Source organism: Scardinius erythrophthalmus, assembly GCF_964197995.2.
Source record: "Scardinius erythrophthalmus genome assembly, chromosome: 13".
Taxonomy (NCBI): Eukaryota; Metazoa; Chordata; class Actinopteri; order Cypriniformes; family Leuciscidae; genus Scardinius; species Scardinius erythrophthalmus.
The window spans coordinates 31179978-31206278 of record NC_138233.1 but is presented as its reverse complement, the minus strand read 5'-3'; the positions used below and the strand labels follow the sequence as shown (position 1 = coordinate 31206278).

Here is a 26301-nt window from a genome sequence, read left to right as displayed (position 1 = left end):
GAATCATATCACAGAATTTTTTTGAGGTATCGCCAAATATCGTATCGCTGACTGAGAGAATCGATATCGTATCGTGCTGAACTGTCCGATTTACACCCCTAAAAAAGTAACATCTGTAAAAATTTAAACAACCTCATTTTTATATGGTAAAATTATTCTGACTGTTTGAGGTTTATTAAAATTAACCATTGGTCTTCAATAGTAGCATACATTTAGATCATGATCACCACAGATAAATCACACATATAGCACCTCAATACCATGGTAAAATGTAACTATATGGTTTCTATGGTATTTGTATGAAAAACAGTAGCCTAAATACATTGAGTATAAATGCACAAAAACTATAGCTTAATCACAAAAAATACTGTAATTATATTGATCCTCCCTCTGGGGTCCTTCGGGTCAAAAATGACCCGAAGCGTTTAAATAAAAAATGATTAAAAATCGTAGCTTCATCAGAATGGTCCGAAACTTGGTGACTTTGTTGGTACTTTGTACTTGGTATATGAACACCCAAAACAATTGGGGACAGGATTTGAGTAGTCTAAGTGGCTGTAAAAAAAAATAGTCACACTCAGGACCTTCGGGTCAAAAATGACCCCCATAGGAAATGAATGGGAAATTGGCAAAAATGTGACAATACAGAGTTTTTTTGTGCGTACAATCTACAAATCAGCCACGATCCAGAAAAAAAGTACACAACAGTGAAGGGGTGAATCTATAAAACATCAAGAGTGCAAAACAGACACATCCACACACACACACACACACACACACACACACACAAACACACTTTTATACACATACACACTAATAAATTCAGATTACAAACATCTGTTTTGAATATTTAAAAATCACAGCTTCATCGGAATGTTCCGAAACTAGGTGACTTTTATGGTATTAGGTATGTGAACACACAAAAAATATTGAGGTCATGATCCAAGCATGCTAAATGGTAGTCACACTTCTGCTCTTTGGTCAAAAATGACCCCATAGGAAATGAATGGGAAATTGTCAAAAATATGAAAACACAGAGGTTTTTTTGTGCATACAATCTACAAATAAGCCAGAATGCAGAAAAAAAGGACTCAACAGTGAAGGGGTGAATCTCTAAAACATCAAGAGTGCAAAACAGACACATCCAGACACACACACACACACTTTTATACACATACACTAATAAATTCAGATAACAAAAATCTGTTTTGAATATTTAAAAATCACAGCTTCATCGGAATGTTACGAAACTAGGTGACTTTTATGGTATTAGGTATGTAAACACACAAAAAATATTGAGGTCATGATCCAAGCATGCTAAGTGGTCGTCACACTTCTGCTCTTTGGTCAAAAATGACCCCCATAGGAAATGAATGGGAAATTGTCAAAAATATGAAAACACAAGAGTATTTTTTGTGCATACAATCTACAAATAAGCCAGAATGCAGAAAAAAGGGACTCAACAGTGAAGGGGTGAATCTCTAAAACATCAAGAGTGCAAAACAGACTAAATCTGTTCAGGCAAAAATCACTAGAATTCGCAAGCCTTTCTACAGAGAGCTGTAAATCCACTAGTGGTAAAAATGTGCTATTGCTTGATAAAAATGCTCAATGTGTCCACCAGATGGCACCCATCTCATTTCAGCTTTAATTAAAAAAAAAAGAAAAAAAAATATATATAAAAAAAATAAATTAAAAAAAATAAATATAATTTTTCCATTATATTCAATGGGAAAAAATTGGTCATAATTATTGCATAAATATTAATTATAAATCATAAAATTCTCTCAAAACACCAAAAAAGAAAAGAAAAAATATTATTAAAAACAATAAAAAAAATATATATATGATTTTTTTTTATATATATTAATTTTGCCCTCCGGGTCATTTTTGACCCGAAGGTCCTGAGTGTGAGTGTTCAATGAAGGACCCCAGAGGGTTAATACATGTCTACATCAGGGGTTCTCAAACTATCTGGAGATAGGGACCCCTCATAGGGCAGAAAAAATTCCAAGGACCCCCTCATAACCGCAACACAAATGTAATAGCTAAATGTAATAGCTAAATGGCTAAAGAGAAAGATGGGATAGGGGCGTTTCTAGGTTTTAAAAACATCAGGGGCTGAGCCTGAAACATTAGGGGCTGGGGGTGGGTTACAAGATAACATGATTCGATACAGATAATAATATATATTGTAGGTCTATATACAGGGGACAGCCACACCAGCCCACATTACCCCATAGACACGTGCATTGAAATGTAAGGTAGTTAGGGGGGTTCGGGGGCATGCTCCCCCGAGAAAATTTGGATTTCTCGGAGTTACATATGTGCATTTTAAGGTGTTTGAAGGCCCCCCAAAACTGGATTACAATAGCTTTAAAAGCATGTAAGTGGGCAGTAGCATAAATTATCAAGCAGATAACAGATTCTTAAACATGAGAATGAGAATAAATGTTGAAATGAATGATCCACACTACAAAATGGAAATTGAGAATGTTTCTTCCTATTGTTGACAATACACAATCACATATTCCAAACAGGAATGGCCTTAAATGAGAAATCTTTTAAGGATTATTTTGCATTTAGATGTTACATTTCAATCAAACACCAGTGCAATCTTTTGTTTGTTTATTTTATAAATATATATCTATACTTATATTTTGCTTATAGTTTCTGTAATTAGCAAAGAACATCTGTGTTAAATAGGAATACATTGTAATAATGTTAATCAAGCTGACTAAATCACGACTGTGCAGCAGTTCACACTCACAATAAAAATACAATATAATTTAGAACAAAGACAAGCTCATTATACAAAGGAAATAATATTACAGATCTAGACAAATTGGGTTGCTTATAGGCTAGATGTATTTTTCCACATTTTTGGTCACAATATAATTTTTTTATGACACGAGTCAGTTTTGACGACTTTGCAATATTGATTTATTTCAATACTTAATTGACGACAGAACACGACGTACATGCTCGTAGTTTCTTTTGCGTGATACAGTGCAGGCTGCATTTGCGCTTGATATTGAAGAGTGCACGCTGCGAGCACATGGCTGATACGACAGGAAAGTTTTACTGACATATAGCAGCAAAGCAGCAGCAAAGCCAAAGCACAATGAAATAAGGCGAGGGGTTTACATAGGCTATTGCCCAGTTTCATTTTTGTCAGTCAACTTTTCAAAAAACATTCAGGGCTACACTCAAAACATTCGGGGCTGAAGCCCCGGCAAAATCGTTAACGCATGTGCTGAGGGGGTGCTAGATCATTGACAGGGGGGCTGCGCAATTATATATATATATATATATATATATATATATATATATATATATATATATATATATATATATATATATATATATATATATATATATATATATACACTATTAATAAATGAGCTAAACTTGGCCACTAAATATTTAATATTCAATTATTTTAATGATCATAATTAAAGTTTTAATTTTATTAAATTGAACAAGCGCAACATTCAGCATTCAGTCAAATATTCTAAAAGATGTATTAATTAATAATAATGTTATAATATGTGTGCGTACAACAAGCAAGATGTGCGTTTGTAAATCCGGTGGCGCCTGCATTGATTTTTATTACAGTGTCGGCTGCAAAGATGAAGTTGACGATCGCCATATTCGCAGTGAACGCGCCTGTAGAGAGAAATGCACATCATGGATTACATAATCAGAGAGTAGCCTTTTTCTTTTCGTTTTGAATTATTTCGTTTAAAGACATTTCAAGCTTTGTGTATTTGATGTATTTCTCATGTCAGTGTGAGGCATACACTGAGTTTCGTTAAGTTAGGATGAGATGCGCTCCAGTTAACGTGCAGGGCAAGTGACCGCGCGGGCGCCTCCATGATTATTGTCTGTTACATTTGCAACTTATTCATTAAAAACAATCAATTGGTTGATGAAAAATGTATTAAAATTAAGATACAATTTATACAAAACGAAATTCACTTTAAAGAAAGGCTTTCTACAAAACAAAACTTAATGAAGTGGTCAAAATCATAGAACCCGCTCCACGTCTCTCGATATATTGCGCATTCTATCTTACTCGTGCTGTTGCACTTTTCATAAATCAACATAAACGAAACAAAATAACATCATAATATTTGAACAAATATGAAACTAAATGCGCTTATTTAATGGCTACAACAGTATAGTAGGCCTACAGACTCTCTGCAAATTGCTGCACATTCATTTAATTCTGAATTTTTCACAAACAAGTTGAAAGGCATTTGATCAAATCAAGTTCACGGATAATTGTGCGTGCATTTATTAATCATTATGATACTAAAATCATAACAAAGTAGGCTATGTAAATCAGATGAGCCCAGAATATGAACGCAACGTTAAACGCAACAAATGCATAGCCTACACGTTAAGCATTTTCCTCCCATAGAAAACCATTATAAGAACGCTTAATGTGGCTTAATGCAGATAAGAATGTCCCCTTATTATGGCGAAATTACGAGATATTATGTCGAAATAACGACTTTGACAGATTGACGTAATACAACAGAGTTTCTATTGGCCCAAAGTTAAAGCGAGGGGAGTGCTGATGAACACAATGCGCCTGTTTAATTGGCTTTTATTCATTCATTAGCTGTGAGACGTGAAGTTAAAACCTGAGGGAAATGTTTTGGTAGATTGGCTAATGTAAAAGCCGAATGTTCATTGGTCTAACGTTACACGCGCGGGAGTAATGAATGACGATGGGCCCTGCACTTTCTCCGGGTATGTTTATATTTTATAGCGAACTTTCCACGGACCCCCAGGCAGTGCGCCGCGGACCCCGACCCCACTTTGAGAACCACTGGTCTACATTAATAATATAATAAAAAGGGATCACGTGACCCATCGACAGCGATGCCAGCGTAGTTTTCGGCTCTGCTCGCATAATCTTATTTTTTCAATAATCCTTCAATTAATTGAAAATACTTCGACATCTATCTCATCATGAATACCTCCTCAAGCAAAGAAACACGGAAAAGGGAAAATGAACAATCGCCTATAAAGAAAAAATTCAAGGACTCTGCCATCTCTAAAGAAGAACTCGATGCAGCTATTGCTAATGGCATAAAGCTAGCCCTCCAAGAACAACAACGTGGTTTAGATGTGGCCGTAGCCTCCGCTGTCAGGGAAGCTGTGGATTCTATTTTGGCCCCAGCATTACGTGACTTGCGAATAGAAATTCAAAAAACGAATGAAACAGTGAAGGAGATCGGCAGTGAACTTGAAAAGGTAGCCAAATCTACTAAACGGGTTCAAGACCGAGTAGAAGCTGTGCAGACGGCCGCGCGAGAGGACAGGCGATCGGTTATTGAACTAAAGACACAGCTAGACCAGCTAACCACAAAACTGACAGATTTGGAGGATAGGGGACGAAGAAATAATGTAAGGCTGGTTGGCTTACCAGAAACAGTGGAGGGTTCGGATGCAGTCGGCTACCTGAAAGTCAATCTTCCCAAGTGGATTCCCTCATTGGTGGGCCGTGACATTGACATTGAACGGGCTCATCGCATATATGATGGAGGAGAGGCTAAGTCCAACAAGCCGCGCACACTCATCTTCAGATTACTGCGTTGGCAAGACAGATCGGCTATCCTTAACGGGGCACGTCAAGTTTATCCAGTGAAGCATAATGCTATCAGCGCACGCGCATCCGTTCGCCCGATCAAGCCTCCCGCTCAGGCCTCGGCGCCAACAGCCGGCACTATCCTATTCTTTCCCGACTATAGTCCCGCGACAACAGCAAAGAGAAAGAGCTTCAGTTCTACCATGAAGAAGGCTAGGGATATGGGCTTGGAGCCGTTCCTCATCTATCCGGCACGGCTGAAACTGCAGTACTACGGCGAAAAGAAGATGTTCGACTCCCCTCGGGCCGCCGAAGATTTTATCAACTCTCTTCCGCGGAGGTCCACCTTAACACCGGTACGGCGCGAAGGTGATGTCACTGACGTAGCTTCAAACCCGATTAAAGAAAACAACCACGGGAATCCTCCTCACGCCAGAGAAGGCAATTTAGTGGACATGGAGGAATGATCATCACCTAACATTTTGTGGGACTATGTTTATTTTCAGGGTCCTCACCACAATGATCTTCAGTTAATATTTACTGGTTGCTTTTTAAAACTAGTAACACTAACTTATGCTAAATAGCCTTGCCTACTCTGTTTGAGATGTGTCGAATGTAATTTTTTTTTTTTTTTTTTTTTTTTTTTTTTTATGTATTAAAGGCCGTGTTGCAGGTTTTTTTTTTCATCGAATTTGTGCTATTTACTTGTTGGTAATAAACATTTAAACTGTTATCCATTGTATTTTATGTCGTTGGGTATCACAAAGCGGAATATAATAAGAAAAAGTAGAGCGGTTTGCAACGACTCTCCTTTCCCCCACAATGCCATTACGTCACGTTGGGGAGAGAATTTACCAAAGCCCGCGGCCCGCATTGAGAGTGACTAGAGAGACGAGTAGCAGACGAGAGTATTCAGATAACGTTAGCGCAGATTATAGATAAATAAATAGATATAGATAGACAGACAGATAAATAGATAGATAGATAGGCTAGTATAGAGAGATAGGCAGACAGCCAGATAGCATAACGTTAGCAATAGCATAGATAGCTAGCAGCTAGATAGATAATATAGAAATATATAACGTTAGGTAGATTGACAATGGTGATCTACTGTTTGTGCTGGGTGTAAAAACTCTTGATGCTGAGTGAGGCACGTCACATCTGGTGTGGGGTGAGCTCCTCGACCAGCGACCAAAACACACTCACTTCCCTACAGCACAAGCTTTCCAACGCAGTTTCCATGGGACGGCACCACTCACACAAGCACCTGCCGAACACAGCGACAGACACGCGGCGGCTACGTTTGCAACAACATTTTCACCGGAGGAAGAGATAAACGCTTAGAAACACCCATATAGCTAGCATGATGCCTATTTGATTCTATTTGTAGATGAAAAGAAAAAAAAAGTGTCGTTATTGTGCACTGCTGCTCGTAGACTATACCTCCAGTGCTCATTGCTGCGTTGTTAAATGATAGCAACTCACCAGAACACTTCACCAACTCTCCACTCATTCTCCTCGGACCATGCATTTAATTATTAAGTATTTACGACATTGTGGTGGCGTTTAATTGCGTTCAACTCGTAAATACGATCTATACGAGATGACTTTGAACGCACCATAATACTAGGCTGAGGCTAGCTTTCCTCCACTTCTCCCCAACGTGACGTCATCACCGAGTTGCGTAAAAAAACCGTTAATACCAAAAACGTAAAAAACTGGTCTTTAAGGCCATTTTTGGGACATTTTAAAAATGATATACATATCTTGAGTGATTTATGTACCCATTAATCGACAGTGGTTGTTAACCTGCAACATGGCCTTTAAGATTGTGTGTGTTTATCTGATTCTATTGCTGTGTATTGGGGTGGTTTGGTCACGGATCAGACACTGTTTATGTTCTTGCAGACCTACGGATTTTTACCTGTGCGGTCTGCCTTTGTTTTTGTATATAGTTTTTTCCATTCCCTGCCCTTGACAGACATATTCATACTTTTTGATAGAACATCAGTTTTAGGACATCAGTACGGTAATCGGCAGGATGTTTACATGCTTATATCTTTACTAACACATTTATATACTAAGACAGATCTTAGCGGTATATGTCGATGCAATCACTGAATATATTGTCACTTAATGTGAATGGCCTAAATTCCGCTATTAAACGCACTCGTGTGCTTGAGTATATATATCGTAAAAAGGCAGATATTGCACTGATCCAAGAAACACACCTAAAACAATGCGATGTGGCTCGATTTCAAAATAAACATTACAAATTAATTGTATCGTCATGCGCCCTAAATAAGACCAAGGGAGTATGCATCCTTCTTAATCGAAAAATATCATGCAATATAAATAATACTGGAAATGATGAGAATGGAAGACTTGCTTTTGCCCGTGTGTGTATATTTAATCATAAATTAGCTTTCACATCCATATACTGCCCAAATGAGCCTGACAGAGAATTTTTTTCTTACATTGGAAATATATTGTTAGAACAAAATGACTGTTCTTTAGTGGTGGGAGGTGATTTCAATGCAGTCCTTAACCCATCTCTTGATAAATCTAATAATGATGCAGCAGGCAATCCTTCATCTACCTTATTGAAGTCGCTCCTCAAAGATTTAAATCTTGTGGATATTTGGCGTATACAGAATACTACTGTTAGAGATTACACATTTTTTTCCAATAGACATAAAACATTTTCCCGAATAGATTATATTTTTCTTAGCCCAACCCTTATTGCAGGACACACGTCCATTACAATACTACCAATTCTAATATCTGACCACTCTGCACTTTTATGTAACATTGATCTGCCCAACATTAAAACAAAGGCCCCTAGGTGGCGTTTTAATACATCGTTACTAACTAACTCTGGATTCCTTAGTTCACTTAAAGGTCAACTAAAATATTTTTTAGATATTAACACAAAGGATTGTTCCAATCCACAAGTTCTATGGGAGACCACAAAGTGCTTTATTCGGGGTTTCTGTATTTCAGTCTCCTCAACGTTAGCTAAAACAAAAGCTTCCCAGATCACAAATCTTGAAAATAAAATAGAATCTTTAGAAAATCTACAAAAACATAGTTTTTCAGATGATCAGTCTAAGTTGCTGGCATCTTTAAAAAATGAATACAATACACTGGCCATATCAAAGGCGGAATTCATTTGGCATAGAACCAGACAAAAGTACTATTTTGAAGCAGAGAGGCCTAGTCACCTACTGGCTTTAATGCTTAAGGAATGTGAAACGAAAGCGCAGATTCCAGCAATAAACACACCTGAGAGTAAAATTACTACTAACCCGCAGGCCATTAATAATACATTCTTAACCTTCTATGAAAACTTGTACAAATCAGAGATTTCTTTTGAAGATTCTACCAACAAACATTCTCTTGATAAATTAGACCTTCCCTGTCTCAATCAAACTGATCAAGATGATCTGGAAGCTGCATTAGAGCTGAATGAATTACATAGAGCAGCAAAATGTCTTAATAAAGGCAAGTCGCCTGGCTTGGATGGCCTCCCTCCAGAGCTTTATTTAGAACTATGGGACATGGTGGGCACACTCATGCTGAATTCATTTAATTTTGCAATCAAAAATGGGACCTTCCATAGGGACCAAAAAACTGCACTCATCACCTTACTTTTGAAAAAAGGTAAAGATCCTTTAGAGTGCTCTAGTTATAGACCAATATCTTTACTTACAAGTGATCTTAAGATATATGCCAAAGTACTTGCTCTCCGCCTGGAAAAAGTTATTCAATCGCTAGTCAATGAGGATCAAACAGGATTTATTAAGGGACGCTATGCAGCTGATAACATGAGAAGGCTGCTACACATTATAGAGTTTGCAGAGACGCACCCAAATCCTTGTGCCGTATTTTCACTCGACGCAGAGAAAGCCTTTGACAGGATAGAGTGGGAATATATGTGGGCAGTGTTACAACGATTTGGTTTCGGGCAGGGCTTTGTTTCAATGATCAAGGCACTCTACCACTCACCTTTGGCGAGTGTTTTAACAGGGGACTTGATCTCCTCTCCTTTTACACTACAGCGTGGTACAAGACAGGGGTGTCCACTCTCCCCGCTTTTATTTTGTCTGTCTCTGCAACCTCTAGCACAAGCCATTAGACAATCTACAGCTTCCCCTATGAAAATTGGTCATCATAATCATATTATATCTCTGTATGCGGATGATATAATTTTGTTCTTAGATAATTTTGATTCCTCTATTGATCCAGTTATTAAGGAATTTGATAAGTTTAGCAGCCTGTCAGGCTACAAAATTAACTGGACAAAATCGGCACTTATGCCTCTAAATAATATACACCCAAAGTTTCCTATTCCCATCGATATCCAGTCCAAAAGCTCTTTCACATATCTGGGTATTACGATCTATAAAAACATACATACAATTACCAAAGACAACTTTAACACTATATTAAGCAAAATAAAAGTAGACATTCATAGATGGAGGAATCTGAAAACATCTCTTCAAGGTAGAATTAATACAGTCAAAACGAATATATTGCCCCGTCTCAATTTCCTCTTTTTTATGTTACCACTCTGCCCCCCTCCAAATTACTTTAAAGAAATCCACTCCATGATTTCCAGTTTTATTTGGGATGGTAGACGACCTAGGGTTCGTCTGAAGACATTGCAACGACCCAAACTGCTTGGTGGTCTGGCAGTACCAAACGTTGAACTTTATTATTGGTCATTTCAGATCAGAGCACTCAGCACATGGGTCGATCCTCAGTCTACCACTGCATGGCGATTGATTGAAGCTGCTAAGATATTTCCACACAAACTGCAAGACATACTATTCTCTAGTGTAGCAAACAAAATAATAAAAAATAATTTTGGGCCCATCATTGCCAACTCTATTCAAGTGTGGAAGAAAGCAGAACGGTGGATAGGCGGCCCACCTAAATTCTGTCAGAGCACGCCATTATGGCATAATCAGAAATTTTTATGCGGCAACAAACCATTCAATCAACCATCTTGGTCCTCCCTTGGGCTGAATACACTGGGTGATATTTATGACACTCAAGGTCTCTGTTCCATTCAAGATTTAAGAACACGCTTTTCTCTTCCCACATCCGCTTATTTTGTTTACTTTCAGTTAAGATCTGCCTTAAAAACGTATGGAGTTCCCTGGAATTCTCCTCTCCCTTCTCATCCCATGTTACAATGGATTGCACCATTACGGGGTAGAGCTTATGTCTCCTTAATATATGGTGCACTAATTCAGCATAGTGCTAAGGCTCTACCAATTGAATCTATATGGAACAGGGAATTGGGGAGCTTAAATATAAATCTAGATTGGGAAAGAATATGGTGCAATCTAGGTATGACTTCTAAGAATCTAGCTCACCAACTAATTCACTTCAAGACCATACATAGAGCCTACATTACACCTTATAAGAGATTCCAGATGAAATTACAACCTACTCACAACTGTCATATATGTAATACTGCTTCACCTGGTACGTTTCTACACATGTTTTGGGAGTGTCCAGTTATCTCTAAGTTCTGGTTGCATGTAAATTCAGTTTTAGCAGATATACTTGACATTTTTTATGTTCCCAGTCCTGGTTTCTGTCTCCTTAATGATAATTCTGATATAAATCTTAACCAAATTCAGTTTAAAATGGTGTTTGCAGGGTTTACCTCAGCAAAGAAAAGTATTTTGAAAAACTGGTTCTTTCCGGATATGTGTATGAAATCATTCTGGATCCATAGTCTTGTCAACATTGTCAACCTTGAGCTTACAACTGCACGACTCAACAAGGCAAGACCAGTGACTGTACAAGCTTGGAATTCTTTCTCATCTAAGATAATCTCTTGGGCCAGGGACAATAGCTAGATAATCATTGTTGTAAAACACCTGCCGCCCATGTTTCTGATGTTGTACAGTATGTGCTGTCTTACCATTGATGTCTTTTCTCCTCATTGTTCATTTTCTTTTAGTTTTTCTTATATGGTCATATATGATTTTGGATATGTCTGTAACCCCCCCCCCCCCCCCCCCAACCCCAGTAAAAAAAAACAATAAAAATGTTGATCACAAAAAAAAAAATAATATAATAAAATTCAATTTGAAAATCCCACATTTCTGCCACATGGTGCAGTCAGTGTTACTACAGTAAATTCATGGTAAATGATGGAAATTTGTAGATTGAAAAGCCTTCTGACTGTATCATTGTGTTTCTCCAGTTTGTCGCTTCAAGTGCTTCTCACTGGACCTCACAGCACTGTTTAGTGGTCACGTGACCGAGACAGATCAGCAAGTAAACACATGTAAGCCCACGCTGGCTTTAGTTTGAACTTTGAGCAGAGCGGTTTGCGTGGCATGCGGTTCAAAAGAGTAGTGCTGTTTCGTTCCACATTTATCGAACTCTTGTTATAGTTTAATCAAGGAAAATTATATTGCAAATTTGCAATAATTATCATTATTGTTTTATCGCCCAGCCCAAAGGAGGAGATTGAGTTTGTTGCCCAGCCCTATTTGTTTGAACCGCGGGAGGCATCTACTCTCACCTAAGCTTACGCTACTCGTACGTAATACGTAGATCAGAGGTCACTCTTCTGCCAGAACTAGAAACATATATGGCCATTACCGGAAGCCAGTTATAGTTTATAAAGTTTTAAATATGGATATCTTATGCGTCAAGCAGGTTCAATTGAGCTTCTGTTTATGTCTGTTAATCAATGTTTAAATGTGAATTAAATTAAACCTGTTCATCATATAAAGCGATCAAATCTCTTCAGAAAATTTGGACCAAACCACTCAATTCATATGGATTAGTTTTACGATCTGTTTATGAACTTTTTGAAGCTTCAAAATGGTAGTTGCGTAGCGCTCAATGGAGAGTACAGAAAGCTCTCAGATTTCATCAAAAAAATCTTCATTTGTTTTCCAAAGATTAACGAAAGTTAATGACAGAATTTTCACTTTTGGGTGAACTATCACTTTATATTAATATAAACTCCTACCTAATCACCAGTCACTTACCTGCTGCTGTGAAAGCGGTGTAAAGGGTCTGTTCGGTGACATGATGACAATTGACACCCAAAGTCGCTAATATCCAGCGTGGCATTTTCACTGAAGTTTCCTCCCTGTGAAAGCAGTGGAAATGGCTCTTCTGGAGCAAGGAACTTCTCATAGACATGCTCAGACATCTGCAAGCTAAATCACAAGAACAGATACTGGCATCAGAATTAACCTTACAACAAATAAATGACCGACAGCCTAAATATTCAATCAAATTGCTGCGCTGAGAAGCCTTGTTGCTATCTGCCATTTTGTCAGTTAAGCTTTAGGCTAAAGCTTATTGAACTGTCAGACACATACAAACTTAACACTAACTACACATTAGAACAGTTGATGACTATTTACGGTGACATGACAACACCCTAATTTTACTACAAAACTTTATTATCTTTATTATATATAACATTATTTAAAGGGGTCCTATTTGCCATTTTACAAAGTATTGTTTTTTTTTTTTTTTGTGTGTGTACTAGAATATGTAATCATGCTTAATTGTTCAAAAGACACTTTTTTTTCACACATTTTACATTATTACAGCTCCTCTCTCCCCAGTCTGGTTGAACCTGGTTGTTTTTATTCATTTTCGATGAAGCCTAATGAAGCCGAAATACAAAATATGCTGTGATTGTTAGCTAGCCCAGTGTGTTATCGGCACCGCTTAGCACATGTTTTTATGCTCAAACAGCAACATAACAGACTAACTAATGTTGAAAAAGCATTATAGGACCCCTTTAAATCACAAAATATGCGTTGGAAATTTTCGGAATATTAAGACACCTTTTTTCTTTGTTTCACAATACTCAGTTAATGATTGTAAACTGTGGCTGGTGTCTTTAGAAGAAAGTATCTGTGCTGAATTTTACATTAATAAATCACAACAATCCTGTGCTATGGACATAGCCATTAATTACGCTGCTATTTGAAGCTTCCGCTTTTCGAGCATGTAAGTGAGATAAAGGCCTATTATGTAAAAATGCTCGTTTTGACAAGCATCCATGTAAACACAGTCCTAATCGACATCATTAGGTGTTAAACGACAGCCGAATCACATACCTTGTGTTTCATTAATGTCAACCAAACAACAAAAGAAAAATAGATAATCACTCACTGCTCTTAACTAAATAAACTTCTGTAGCTTTAATTGTATCTTTGTACATTTAGCCTACTTCATACAGTAAAACAGTTTTCACAAAGGCCTACTATAAAGAGTTTAGTATCTTTGTTCTCTTGTATTTATTTGTGATATTGCTTGAAATTAGTTAATTCCTTATTTTATAATCAATGTTTACTTGTCTTTAATGTTTGAACTTTATTTTAGTTAGGCTAGTATTAGTTTTAGCTGTGATTGTAAATTGGAATCGAGAATTGTGTAATTTCACTGCCATCTAAAATGTTGGTATCGTAAGGTTACTACATAGGTAGAAAACAACGAAAGCAATAACTTTATTTATTTAAGCAAGGCCAGTGAATGATTTGACGAGGCAAATAAATAGCTAATCTAAAAAAAAAATCTGATAAAAAAAAAGCGATTCAACAGTGCCCTGCGTCAATATTTTTGTTTTTTAGCTAGTTAATAGTGATAGCCTACTTGTTAATAATATTGATATGATGACAATGTTCTGTTAGTAAAACAATAGCCTACGTGTACCGATTTGAACTGTACTGCAAAAGACTGGTATTGTATCATTTAAAAAATATTGAATTGATTTAGTACCAATTTAAGTACCGGTAGGCTAGGGTTGCACAATTAATCGAATTTGTAATCGCGATTACAATTACGGATGCCACAATTATGTAATCGTTTAAAGGCGCAATTACAAAAAACAAGTACACTTACAATATTCTGTGTGCTTAAGATGTGTTTTTTTTCTTTCTACTGCTTATCTTAAGTTTTTTTTTACTTTGGTTTCTTTAAATAAATAAATATATTGGACATTTGAAGCTTAATGTGATAGAAAATCGAAAAAAAACTGAAACTGAGTGTTTTCTCGGCATGCAGTCGTTTCAAACAATGGCATATAGCTATTCAAAACACCATTCAATGTAAATTATGATAATCGTAGTTAATAATTGCAATTACAATTTCAAGGGAATAATCGACAATTATGATTTTTGTCATAATCGAGCAGCCCTACGGTAGGCTACTTTTGACTTAGTATAATAATATAGTGGGGTTGATTTAAAGATGCACCACTTAGGTAATGGTCTCTTGCTACAGATTCTGACTGAGGGTTAAAGCCTCACTGAGAATGAAAACATATAACCACCCCTGCACACTAGAGGTAATCAGGAATGTAAGGAGCACATGTTTTGCTTACACAATAAAATCATAATAATAAATTATTTGACAAAACAATTAACAACTCACATTCAGCAATAAAATTATACTATACTAATGAATTCAGTTAGAAACAACAAAAAAAACATGATAAATAATGAAAATTAATTATTTTGAATAATATTCAGAGAAAGTATAAGGTAGCATATAAGAGTGGAAATTTTAGAATACAAAGTCCATGCCATTAAAACATTTATATGATGATAAAGGGTCATGATATTTAAGGCTGTAAAATATAGTGAATATAACAGTGTATTAAATGCTCTCCTGTCTGAATTAAATGATATTGTGATATTGTAAATACTCCGAGCTCTGCTAGCAGGCCAGCTACCAGGCTACACAGCAGCTATAATCATCAGTTAGGCCTATATTAAATCACAGTTGAAGAATAAATGACTTTTGCCGTTCATTTAGTGGGAATAAGTAAAAACATTTAATTGATTTCTTCATTATTTTAGTAACTAGGATCTCATCATATTCGCGATTATCCTTCCACCTCCGTAAACTCATGACCGAAAACATTCACTCTCTAACCTGCATGATAACTGCACTCGGAATAACATAAACATTAATTAAATACTTTAATGTTTATATTTTACATATACCTGCTGTATTATCTGTTTTAAGCGTTCAATATGACCAGCACGAACATCAGATCTCAATCCTCATCCGCTTGATACGTCACTCAATTGACGTCATTGTTTTCCTCTGATGTTAATGTCTTCTTCTTGATGAATGGCTATCCACTCTCTGGAGCATTGTCGCCCCCTACTGTACTGATCAACGAGCCGTTTTTCTTACACATGGGTGATTCGTCAAGCCTAAAATCTGGATGGATGTGACCAGAACCGTTAAATAAGAGGATTGTGACTAATCGAGCGCATACTCCTAAAAGAGCAGCTGCAAAATGTTGACAGAGTGACACAATTTTTCCCCATAAAGGGAACTATACGGTTATCTGGACCACACCTATTTGGGTAGGGTTAGGGTTAGGTTAACCGTATAGTAGCCTACATTTACGTGTGGTCACGTGTGGTCCGGATAACCGTATAGTGCCCCATAAAGTTGTTCTCTGTGGAATAACATGCATCTTCACATGCGTTCTTCTCTGTTCTTTTATTATTGGATGGATATGTTAGCCTACACATAGTGGTTGGAGAAAGGAACTTCCTCAGTCATGATTTTACTGGAAAGTACAAAACCACTTGTACGCAGATATTTTATATTGTTAAAAGCCATTCCTCTGTACTGTTCAAGATGCATTGTCTTAACTGTGATACCAAGACTGAGTAATATATTCATTTGTGGTCTTAATTTTTTGGAAGACATCTGCAGTAGCCTAATAATAAGACTATTTTCCTTTGAAAGTTTGAAAGAGATCTCTGTTTTGTTTTCTCTAAAGTGAAAGTGGTTTAAATCAGATTAACATTACCTCTCTTTTCCTTTTCCTCCCAAAGGCAAAAGAGATTTGGTATAAAATTATTAATGTCATTTATCCTTATAAAGAGTTTCTCAGACATAGATTTAACTTGGAATGCACTTTTTGTAAAGCGGATATAGAGTCATTGAAACATTTATTTTATTCATGCACATTTTCTAGAAAATTCTGGGCCTACCATCATGTTTGGTTAAATTTGAAATAGTCTGATTTCAAAATTATAAAGTTTGTTTGTTTGTTTGTTTGTTTGTTTGTTTTTTCACTCTGAATCTGGATGTTAAGTTTTTAGTTAATAATATTGTAGCTTGGGCCAACCATTTTATACACATATGCAGATAAATAATGTAAAAAAAAAAATTCATTCCTTCCACTCTCTTTTGCAAAAGGAGTTTCTCCGAATCTTTACATTTTATGAAAAATATAAAAAGTATTTTTTTAGAAGTATATTATGTTGATTAAGCTCCTTTTTCTTTTGTCCTATTTTGCCTTTGTATTTATGTTTTTTGCTGCTATTTGGATTTATTTTAATTGAATTGAAAAAGTTTTTTTCTGAGGCACGTTTTGTATTTCACTCAAGCAATTAAAAAAAATGAATATAGTTATTAATTGCATATTGATACTTGTGTGTAGACAACAAAAATGAAAGTATAGAGAAGAGTGAATTAAGAGAAAGGAGTATAGGCTATTAATAATGGCCTTGACCAATATCAGAAAATATCAGTTTATAATATATTGTATAAAGATGTTAAAACAATTTGTTAAAATAATTGAGCAACTAGTTTACAGACATATAGCATTTTAATGGGTAGCCACATCAGCGTATCCCATTGTGACAGTCTGTAAAAAAATGAAATCTTTAAAAAATGGTCAATGACTGTCAATGGCAGCCAAAGAAAGAACGCAAAAATAAAGTAAAGCATCAGCAACTACACCTTTACTGGCGGTTAAATAAAGCAACATGCAGCATTATTTATTTATTTAATGTTTATTTGACAGGGACAAATGCATTGCTTTATAAAGAATACAAAGTAGATGCCATGCATACAGGTTTATAGCCATGACTAATTTGCAACCCCTGTCCCTGGTTAGGCTTGTAAAATTAAAACAGAAATTACAGAGTATTGAATTAAAAAATGTTTATAACTATTAAAATACATACAATAAATACATCCCATACATGAAATAAGATATGGGCTTAAATGGATGTAGAAATCACCATAAACAGAGTCTAGACACATTTAAAGCTCCAATAACAATTTTGTAATAAAATTTCTGAAAATATCTTGCACAGTGTGATATATTTCCTCCAGTTGTGTACTTACAATATCTCAAAAGTCTCCAAAGATTTTTTTTTTATTTAAGAGAAATTCCGATTTTAAATAACTGTCCGAACAGGTGTTACAATATATTCGGTTCCTGAAATATTTGGTTCCAATGGGTGGAGCTACTATGAATATTCATGAGATCATATAGCGTGCATGGGCGGGGCATACACTCAAAAAAATGATTTTAGCTCTTTGTTCAATTTCATTAATTAAAATGAGCATATACAACACAACCCTTCATAGAAATGATTCCAGCTTAATTTCATTAAATGTAATCAATGTAATTTTTTTAAAATTTGGTTTACCAAATTTTTTTTAATTGAGTCAACATGAATATTTTTCGTTCGTCTTAACCGGATGTCACTCAAAAAAATAATTTTGGCCTCTTGTTAAAATAATTAATTACAATAAGCCAAAGTAACACGATTGTTTAATATTGTCACAACTTAATTTAATTGTGTTCAATCAACCTAATTCATTTGTGTGAAAACTACATGAATCATTGTTGTTGAAATCTAACCGGGCAGTGGATCTGTAGTTCCCAGCATGCTTTGCAAGGGACTGCATTAAGAGGGTCAATTTAGGGAAAAAGTGTTATTTTATGTGTTTTTCAGTAAATGGAAAGATGTTGTTAGTTAATGTTAGTGTTTAATGTTCAGTTATGTTATAAACTTAGAGGACTTTCTGTAATGTTTTTGAATTTTGTGGTTACCATTTTGCAGAAGAGTGGCGACTGTGTTTAGGCTGTGGGCTCAGTATTATGCTATATGTGCATAACACCTCATGTTCAGACTGTGGGCACTCAGTATACACTGTGTAAACCTTGCTCACAGACCTGCACAAGTAATAATTCAATTGAACATTAGTGTCTATCAATAGAAGTGACCATAGAGTCAAATTAACTAAAATTATAATGTTGGTTATTTAAGGCAGGTCAAAAACTAAATGTAGTCAACCCGACAAAACTTTATCTAGCAGGAATGACTAAATTAATTTAAATTCATACAACAAGATTACAACACATTATTTCAAACTATTTAGATTTTGTTGGACAAATGTAATTCAATTTCGTGGAAAACCTTTCCTTAATTTAATTAAGTTCGTTCAACAGATTATTTTTTTGAGTGTACAAGCGAGTGGAACAGAAATTATTAGCGCGAGCGCCTCAGATCGCGTTTTGTCCTATACTGCTAACTGTTCGTTTCTCACGAATGACTGAGATTAAGCTTTTTAAATGTATATTATTGCATGATTAAATAAATATTTACAAATATATTCTTGTGTTTTGATTCTGTCTCCCAAAGTTGTCTGTAGGCTATTATTGAAATAGCTTGATGATAGCTCAAGACAACATAGGCTACTTGGAGTTGCATGTTGTTGCATGCTTTGAATGTTGCTTTACACTCAACTGAAAATCTTTTTGATACACAACTGTCAAAGGTTATCATAAATGTTAAGCTTCAGTTGCTTTAACAGTTGTTTTCTCTAGCAATGCTTTAGAACATTGGTCAAATTAAGTGATAATTATTTCAATTGCATTGATGTATACAAGGTCCAACTAAAGTAATTTTATACTCAGTTTGTGCAATTTGTAGTTTTGAATGTACCATTCCAAAGGTAAGTGCACTTAATTGTAATAAAACATAACAAATGACAAATGACAAAACTCTAGCAAATTGATTCATTTAATTTAGTTTTTAAATTTCTAATTTTCTTTCATTGATATCATGCACAAAATTAAGGGTGTTTGCATCTAGGGCAAATAAAAACCTCACTGTATAATATAGTATAAATCATCTAAAAGTAGTGGTGTTACTTAACTCACCTCTCATTGTGAAGTTCTGTGCCCTTCTAAGAAGGACATATTTTTAATTTCTTTTAGAAACACCATGAGGCACCTTTCCAGATTTTTTCAATTCATACAAGGTTTTAAACATTTCCTTATCTATATTGACAGCCCAAGTGACAAATTCAACAAAGATGGGTAGGTTTATGAATTGTGGTTGAGACTCGTTATTATTTTAAAACACCATAGCTAATTGGATGTTGAATGCTTCACAAACTATATGTACTAAACCAATTATTTATTGGCCAAAGCTGTGTACAATAGTAAATTGCACAGACATAGAGTTCAGTTTCTCAGGTGTGGTGGGATATGGACATATAATTAAAAAGTATTCTCATTTAAAGAATATAATATATAATTTTTATAATATAAATCTATATGCATAAAGTTATCTACCTAAATATGATCTATTCTAGACTGTTTAAAACTGATAAACAAAAACATCTGTTTTTTTAAAGCATTCATTCATTAACTCGAAATAATTTTTAAATTAAAAATTACATATTTTATTCATATTCAGCTGTAAAAACAAGAATGTTAGACAAGAGAAAAAAATGGGATCAAGGACAAAATGAATACAGCAGGACTAATAAAATATTTACTATATTATTCAAATATGTATTTGTTCAAATATACCTTTCCATTCAAATATACCTTTCCTTAATATTTTGGTATACCCCTGCCTTTTTCTGTTCACTTGTTTACAAAAAGATTACATAAGAATGATAACATTACTAAACTGATAAGATGTAGGCCTAATTTTATCATTAATGGTTAGTCATTATTATCAGTTAATTTGACCACTGTTCTAAAGCATTGCTAGAGAAAACAACTGTTAATGCATCTGAAGCTTAACATTTATGATAACCTTTGATAAAGTAAAGGTTGTGTATCAAAAACATTTTCAGTTGAGTCAGTATAAAGCAACATCCAAAGCATGCAACATGCAACTCCAAGTTCTTATGTCGTCTTGAGCTATCAGCCTATAATTTAAAGGCTATTTTAATAATATGCAGACAACTTTGGGAGACAGAATAAAGACACAAGAAAGAATCTATTTGTAAATATTTAATTAAACAGCAATCACACACCTTTAAAAATCCTAATCTCAGTTACTCATGAGAAACCAAAAGTTCTATAATGTCAGCAACAACTAATCTGGGAAAATTTGGAGAAATATGCCTTTAATGTAGGTCTTGCAACGCTTCCAGGATTAGTTCAGTTCAGGTAAACTCAGAGTAGGCTACTGAAACACATGCTACAAAACGATGAATTATTTATAAAATATATACGACTAGTTTAAGATTAACTTCGTTCAAATGTATTACCTGTTTGAAATAAATAATCCATAAAACAAAACGAGCAGGCGCTCACGCTAATAATTTCCGTTCCACTCGCTTGTATTTGTCGCCCCGCCCACGCTATGGTCTTGTAAATATTCATGGTAGCTCCACCCATTGGAACCAAATATTTCAGGAACCGAATATATTGTAACACCTTCATCAGTTCTTCCTTAGTTCTGCACTGCAGGATAAGGGTCCTCCGTTGTGCGGATTCTTAACGCGTTTATTGCAACTACATTTCATCTTTTTTTTCATCAAACAATCAGACTAACGAATGGTTCGACACAACCCGTACTGGGGAATAGACTAGACAGGGCTTTCTTCTGTGTAGATATAAATTCACCTACGCTTTGCATTAGCTGGGTATGCGGGGTAAATGGCGGCTGTTAGCCTACCATGGTCGCCCTCGCCCAGTAATTTTTTTTAAAATAATAAATGAAGATATAAATCAATATAATTAGTTGTAAATTAAATATTTTTAACACGAATCCAAAAAGAAAAGATAATGCATTGACTATATAATAGGCCTATATTAACGTAAACGCATGAACTGTCATTCAGACTATTTAACAACCGGAGAACAGAGAACAACAGAGATATTAAATACATACTCTTCTGAGTTTTATGATGTAGGCCTTGTGTTTTTATTAAAATGTATTAATTTATATCTCAAAGATGTGCGCTTGTGCGCAGGGCACCGGTCACGTTGAGAGGGAAACAAATGCATTTTATTATTAGCCTATTCAGAAATAGTGTACAATAAATAAAATACAACTTTAACATTATAAACACTATTAATAACATATGTCTATGCGTATTTTACCTCCCCTTACTGTAGCCTATGTCAAATCCTTAAATAAATGCTATTCAGAAAACAAGAAGAATGAAAAATAAGTAGCCACGTATAATAAAAATCTAACCTAATAGCTTATAATAATAGCCTATTGTGTCCTTTATTATAAACAACATTTAGCCTATTTTAAACGTCAAGCCTAAACAAATTTATTTGAATCGAAACTGAAACTGTACGGACATTGGTTTCGTGCTGCGTGCATCTCTCATTCGGTCCAAAGTTTCCATATTTGCAATGTAACATTTGGATGCTAACTAATGTAAAGAAATGACAAAAGTTCATGAAGAGATAACAGTTAACAGAGTTTGCACTTTGAATTTAATTAAAATGTAGCAACTGACAAAATATTGTATATAAATAACTTGTATTTACACTGGCCTGTTTGTTTGAGAACATAGCAAACACTGCATACCATTCACAGTGATGGTGAGTGTCGGCGCGCTCTTATAAAATTATATGAGTTGAAAACAACACAACCTGTAAAAAGAGATGTTAAAAATGACATATGTTGTGTAGATTTTAACACATGTGGTGTGTGCGCTCAGGGACAACACATGTGTAGATTTTAACACGTGTTGTGTAGATTTTAACACATGTAGTGTGTGTGCTCAGGGACACGTTGTGTAGATTTTAACACATGTAGTGTGTGTGCTCAGGGACAACACATGTTGTGTAGATTTTAACACATGTAGTGTGTGTGCTCAGGGACAACACATGTTGTGTCAAATTTAACACACAACCTGTGTTGATTCTTAACTCATCTCTGTGTTTATAAGGACTATACATTTTGTATTACCTTTAACACAACTAATGTGTTATTCCTCTTACACAGAAGTGTGTTGAAACCTTTTACACACTAATGTGTAGTTACACAACTTGTGTCAGATATGTGTCACATGTGACTGTAGTCGGTGTGTATTTGCCAAAATTACTTCCTGTGTTTTTACAACTGAGTGTTTGGATGAAAACTGAAACGTATTGTTAACTTGTTTTTATGTAGTCCTATGACGTTTAATAAAGAGTTTGTTTGAACATTTGGATGGTTTAGACATCATGAATCTACATAGACAAGCTCTTATTGAGAATTAACTGAGTTTTAGATGTTGATGTTTCATTGACACATGTAGTGTGTGTGTGCTCAGGGACAACTTGTGAGAAACTTCATGAGAAAAATATGCTCAGATTATAATGATGAGTTTTAAAGATGAGTGTTATATATAAAAGATGATTTTTAAAAAGATTAGCATATTGAATTAGCTTAAAATTAATTTTTAAATACACAGTACATACAGAACCTTACAGACTATCGTATCAAACAGACATCAAGTATCAGCACATGAATCTCAACAATGGTGACAAACGAAATGCTTCATGCCGCAATGCATGCTTGGAGTCATTGATGAGATTCGTACTATGGTGGCACCCAGCATGCATTGCGGCATGAAGCTTTTTGTTTGTCACCATTGTTGAGATTCATGTGCTGATACTTGATGTCAGTTTGATAACAAAGTCAATATGCTAATCTTTTTAAAAATCATCTTTTATATATTACACTCATCTTTAAAACTCATCATTATAATCTGAACATATTTTTCTCATGATTACTATTGCTGTTTCAAATTTGTTAAAATAAATACACATTTACAGCAATCAAAGAAAACTAATGTTAAAGAGTCAAGGGCCAAGAGCCCAAATAAAGCTGACACTAATCACGATTCTGGTGACTTTAAATGAAACATTCAATGAATCGTCAACACCAAAACCTGTTAATTCTCAATAAGAGCTTCTGTAGACGTCTGACAGAAATAAGGAGGTGTAATTTACTTCCAGGTAAAGATAGGATCAGTCAAATGAAATACAATAAATTTGGAAAACAGAATACAGCCATTTCTGCTTTTTTTCTTTTAAACAAAAAACCAAGCTGCACCCTTTTTTAAATTTCATCTTTCATTCCGAAATAGAATAATGAATGAACGAAAAAGTACACGGACCTGGTAGTCAGGCGTGAACCGCTGATTATCATGACTTGGACTGTTCTGCAATTCTTAGCCCACTATGCCACGCAGACCCCAACCACTCCAGACATTCTGATTGGCTGTGTTCTCTACAGCCAGATTTCCTGCTGTTAATTGTATTTGTTCCCAATTATAGTTATGTGTAAATTGAATGTTAAACATTCATAAGCACAAATAGTGCTTAACTATTCTATTTTTGAATATAGCTTGTAGTCCTTGATTATACCTCTAATACTTGATATCTGCACATTATCTGGTACCAAATATTCTACTTACTGTGACTTTAGTATTGGCTTATTTCATTCCGTCAGTGCTTAACGATTCTATTATAGTTTGGAAATCCTATTTCATATCTCTGATACTTAATATTGCACATTACCTGGTACCAAATATTCTACTTAATCTGTTTTTAACATTTGCTTTTTTCATTCCATCACAGTGCTAAACTGTTATTCTATTGTTAAAAATAGCTTGTAAATCCTTGTGCCACAGGTCAGCATTGCAGTTATATCTGTTCTGCTACTGTTTTTACCTCAGTATTTTTTATATGTCAAGTTGTTTATCACAGATACAAGAGACACAGATCTTATTGCAGCACAGTGAAATCTTGTACCCCAGGTCAGCAATGCCATTATAATGGTCTATTCTACTCCAGAGCTTTTCTTTAAATTATTACCACTTATCCTATTGTTAGAAATAACTTGTAAATGTGATGTTATACCTCGATTTATTTGGTATCCTGCACATTCTTTGATACCAAATATCCTTATGTTTACTGGTAATTCTTTTCATCCCAGAGCTGACCTCTTTATATTATTAACAATTATTGTATTATTGTGTTTATTATTATGTGTATTATTAACAATTATTGTGTTATAATTTGCTTGGATATGTAATCTATGTTGCTTTGTAAGCTGTTTTTTTTTTTTTTTTTTTTTTACAATTTAATTGGAAACCTGCATGTTCTTTAGTGTGTGTGTGTGTGTGTGTGTGTATATATTTCTTTCTTTTTTTCTGTTATTTATATTTCAGTGATCTGACATGTTTCAATGACAGTTAGGCTACTGTACTTTGAAATGTGGAATTAAAACGCCAAATGGAAATTGTCTGGTTTGATCAATCATTATTCTTGATAAACTGCATGCTATAGCCTTGGCCTATATATACACTCACCTAAAGGATTATTAGGAACACCATACTAATACTGTGTTTGACCCCCTTTCGCCTTTCAGAACTGCCTTAATTCTACGTGGCATTGATTCAACAAGGTGCTGAAAGCATTCTTTAGAAATGTTGGCCCATATTGATAGGATAGCATCTTGCAGTTGATGGAGATTTGTGGGATGCACATCCAGGGCACGAAGCTCCCATTCCACCACATCCCAAAGATGCTCTATTGGGTTGAGATCTGGTGACTATGGGGGCCGTTTTAGTACAGTGAACTCATTGTCATGTTCAAGAAACCAATTTGAAACGATTCGAGCTTTGTGACATGGTGCATTATCCTGCTGGAAGTAGCCATCAGAGGATGGGTACATGGTGGTCATAAAGGGATGGACATGGTCAGAAACAATGCTCAGGTAGGCCGTGGCATTTAAACGATGCCCAATTGGCACTAAGGGGCCTAAAGTGTGCCAAGAAAACATCCCCCACACCATTACACCACCACCAGCAGCCTGCACAGTGGTAACAAGGCATGATGGATCCATGTTCTCATTCTGTTTACGCCAAATTCTGACTCTACCATCTGAATGTCTCAACAGAAATCGAGACTCATCAGACCAGGCAACATTTTTCCAGTCTTCAACTGTCCAATTTTGGTGAGCTCGTGCAAATTGTAGCCTCTTTTTCCTATTTGTAGTGGAGATGAGTGGTACCCGGTGGGGTCTTCTGCTGTTGTAGCCCATCCGCCTCAAGGTTGTGTGTGTTGTGGCTTCACAAATGCTTTGCTGCATACCTCGGTTGTAACGAGTGGTTATTTCAGTCAAAGTTGCTCTTCTATCAGCTTGAATCAGTCGGCCCATTCTCCTCTGACCTCTAGCATCAACAAGGCATTTTCACCCACAGGACTGCCGCATACTGGATGTTTTTCCCTTTTCACACCATTCTTTGTAAACCCTAGAAATGGTTGTGCGTGAAAATCCCAGTAACTGAGCAGATTGTGAAATACTCAGACCGGCCCGTCTGGCACCAACAACCATGCCACGCTCAAAATTGCTTAAATCACCTTTCTTTCCCATTCTGACATTCAGTTTGGAGTTCAGGAGATTGTCTTGACCAGGACCACACTCCTAAATGCATTGAAGCAACTGCCATGTGATTGGTTGATTAGATAATTGCATTAATGAGAAATTGAAGAGGTGTTCCTAATAATCCTTTAGGTGAGTGTATATATATATATATATATATATATATATATATATATATATATATATGCCTTGACAGCGGACAATACCGGCTTTTGTGAAAAAAAAAAA

At 35.5% G+C, this 26301-nt stretch overlaps 1 protein-coding gene across 1 annotated transcript in view; it reads right to left on the bottom strand.

Annotated features, from left to right (window-relative positions):
• Positions 1–15714, bottom strand: part of fam199x (family with sequence similarity 199, X-linked) — a 107116-nt gene extending 91402 nt beyond the window's left edge. The window contains exons 1-2 of the mRNA XM_081382552.1: positions 15610–15714; positions 12628–12801 (exon numbers count right to left, since the gene is read on the bottom strand). Of these exons, the coding sequence (XP_081238678.1) occupies positions 12628–12794 (167 nt within the window). The 5' untranslated portion in view covers positions 12795–12801; positions 15610–15714. The remainder of the gene's footprint in view (positions 1–12627; positions 12802–15609) is intronic.
• Positions 15715–26301: the final 10587 nt, after the last annotated feature.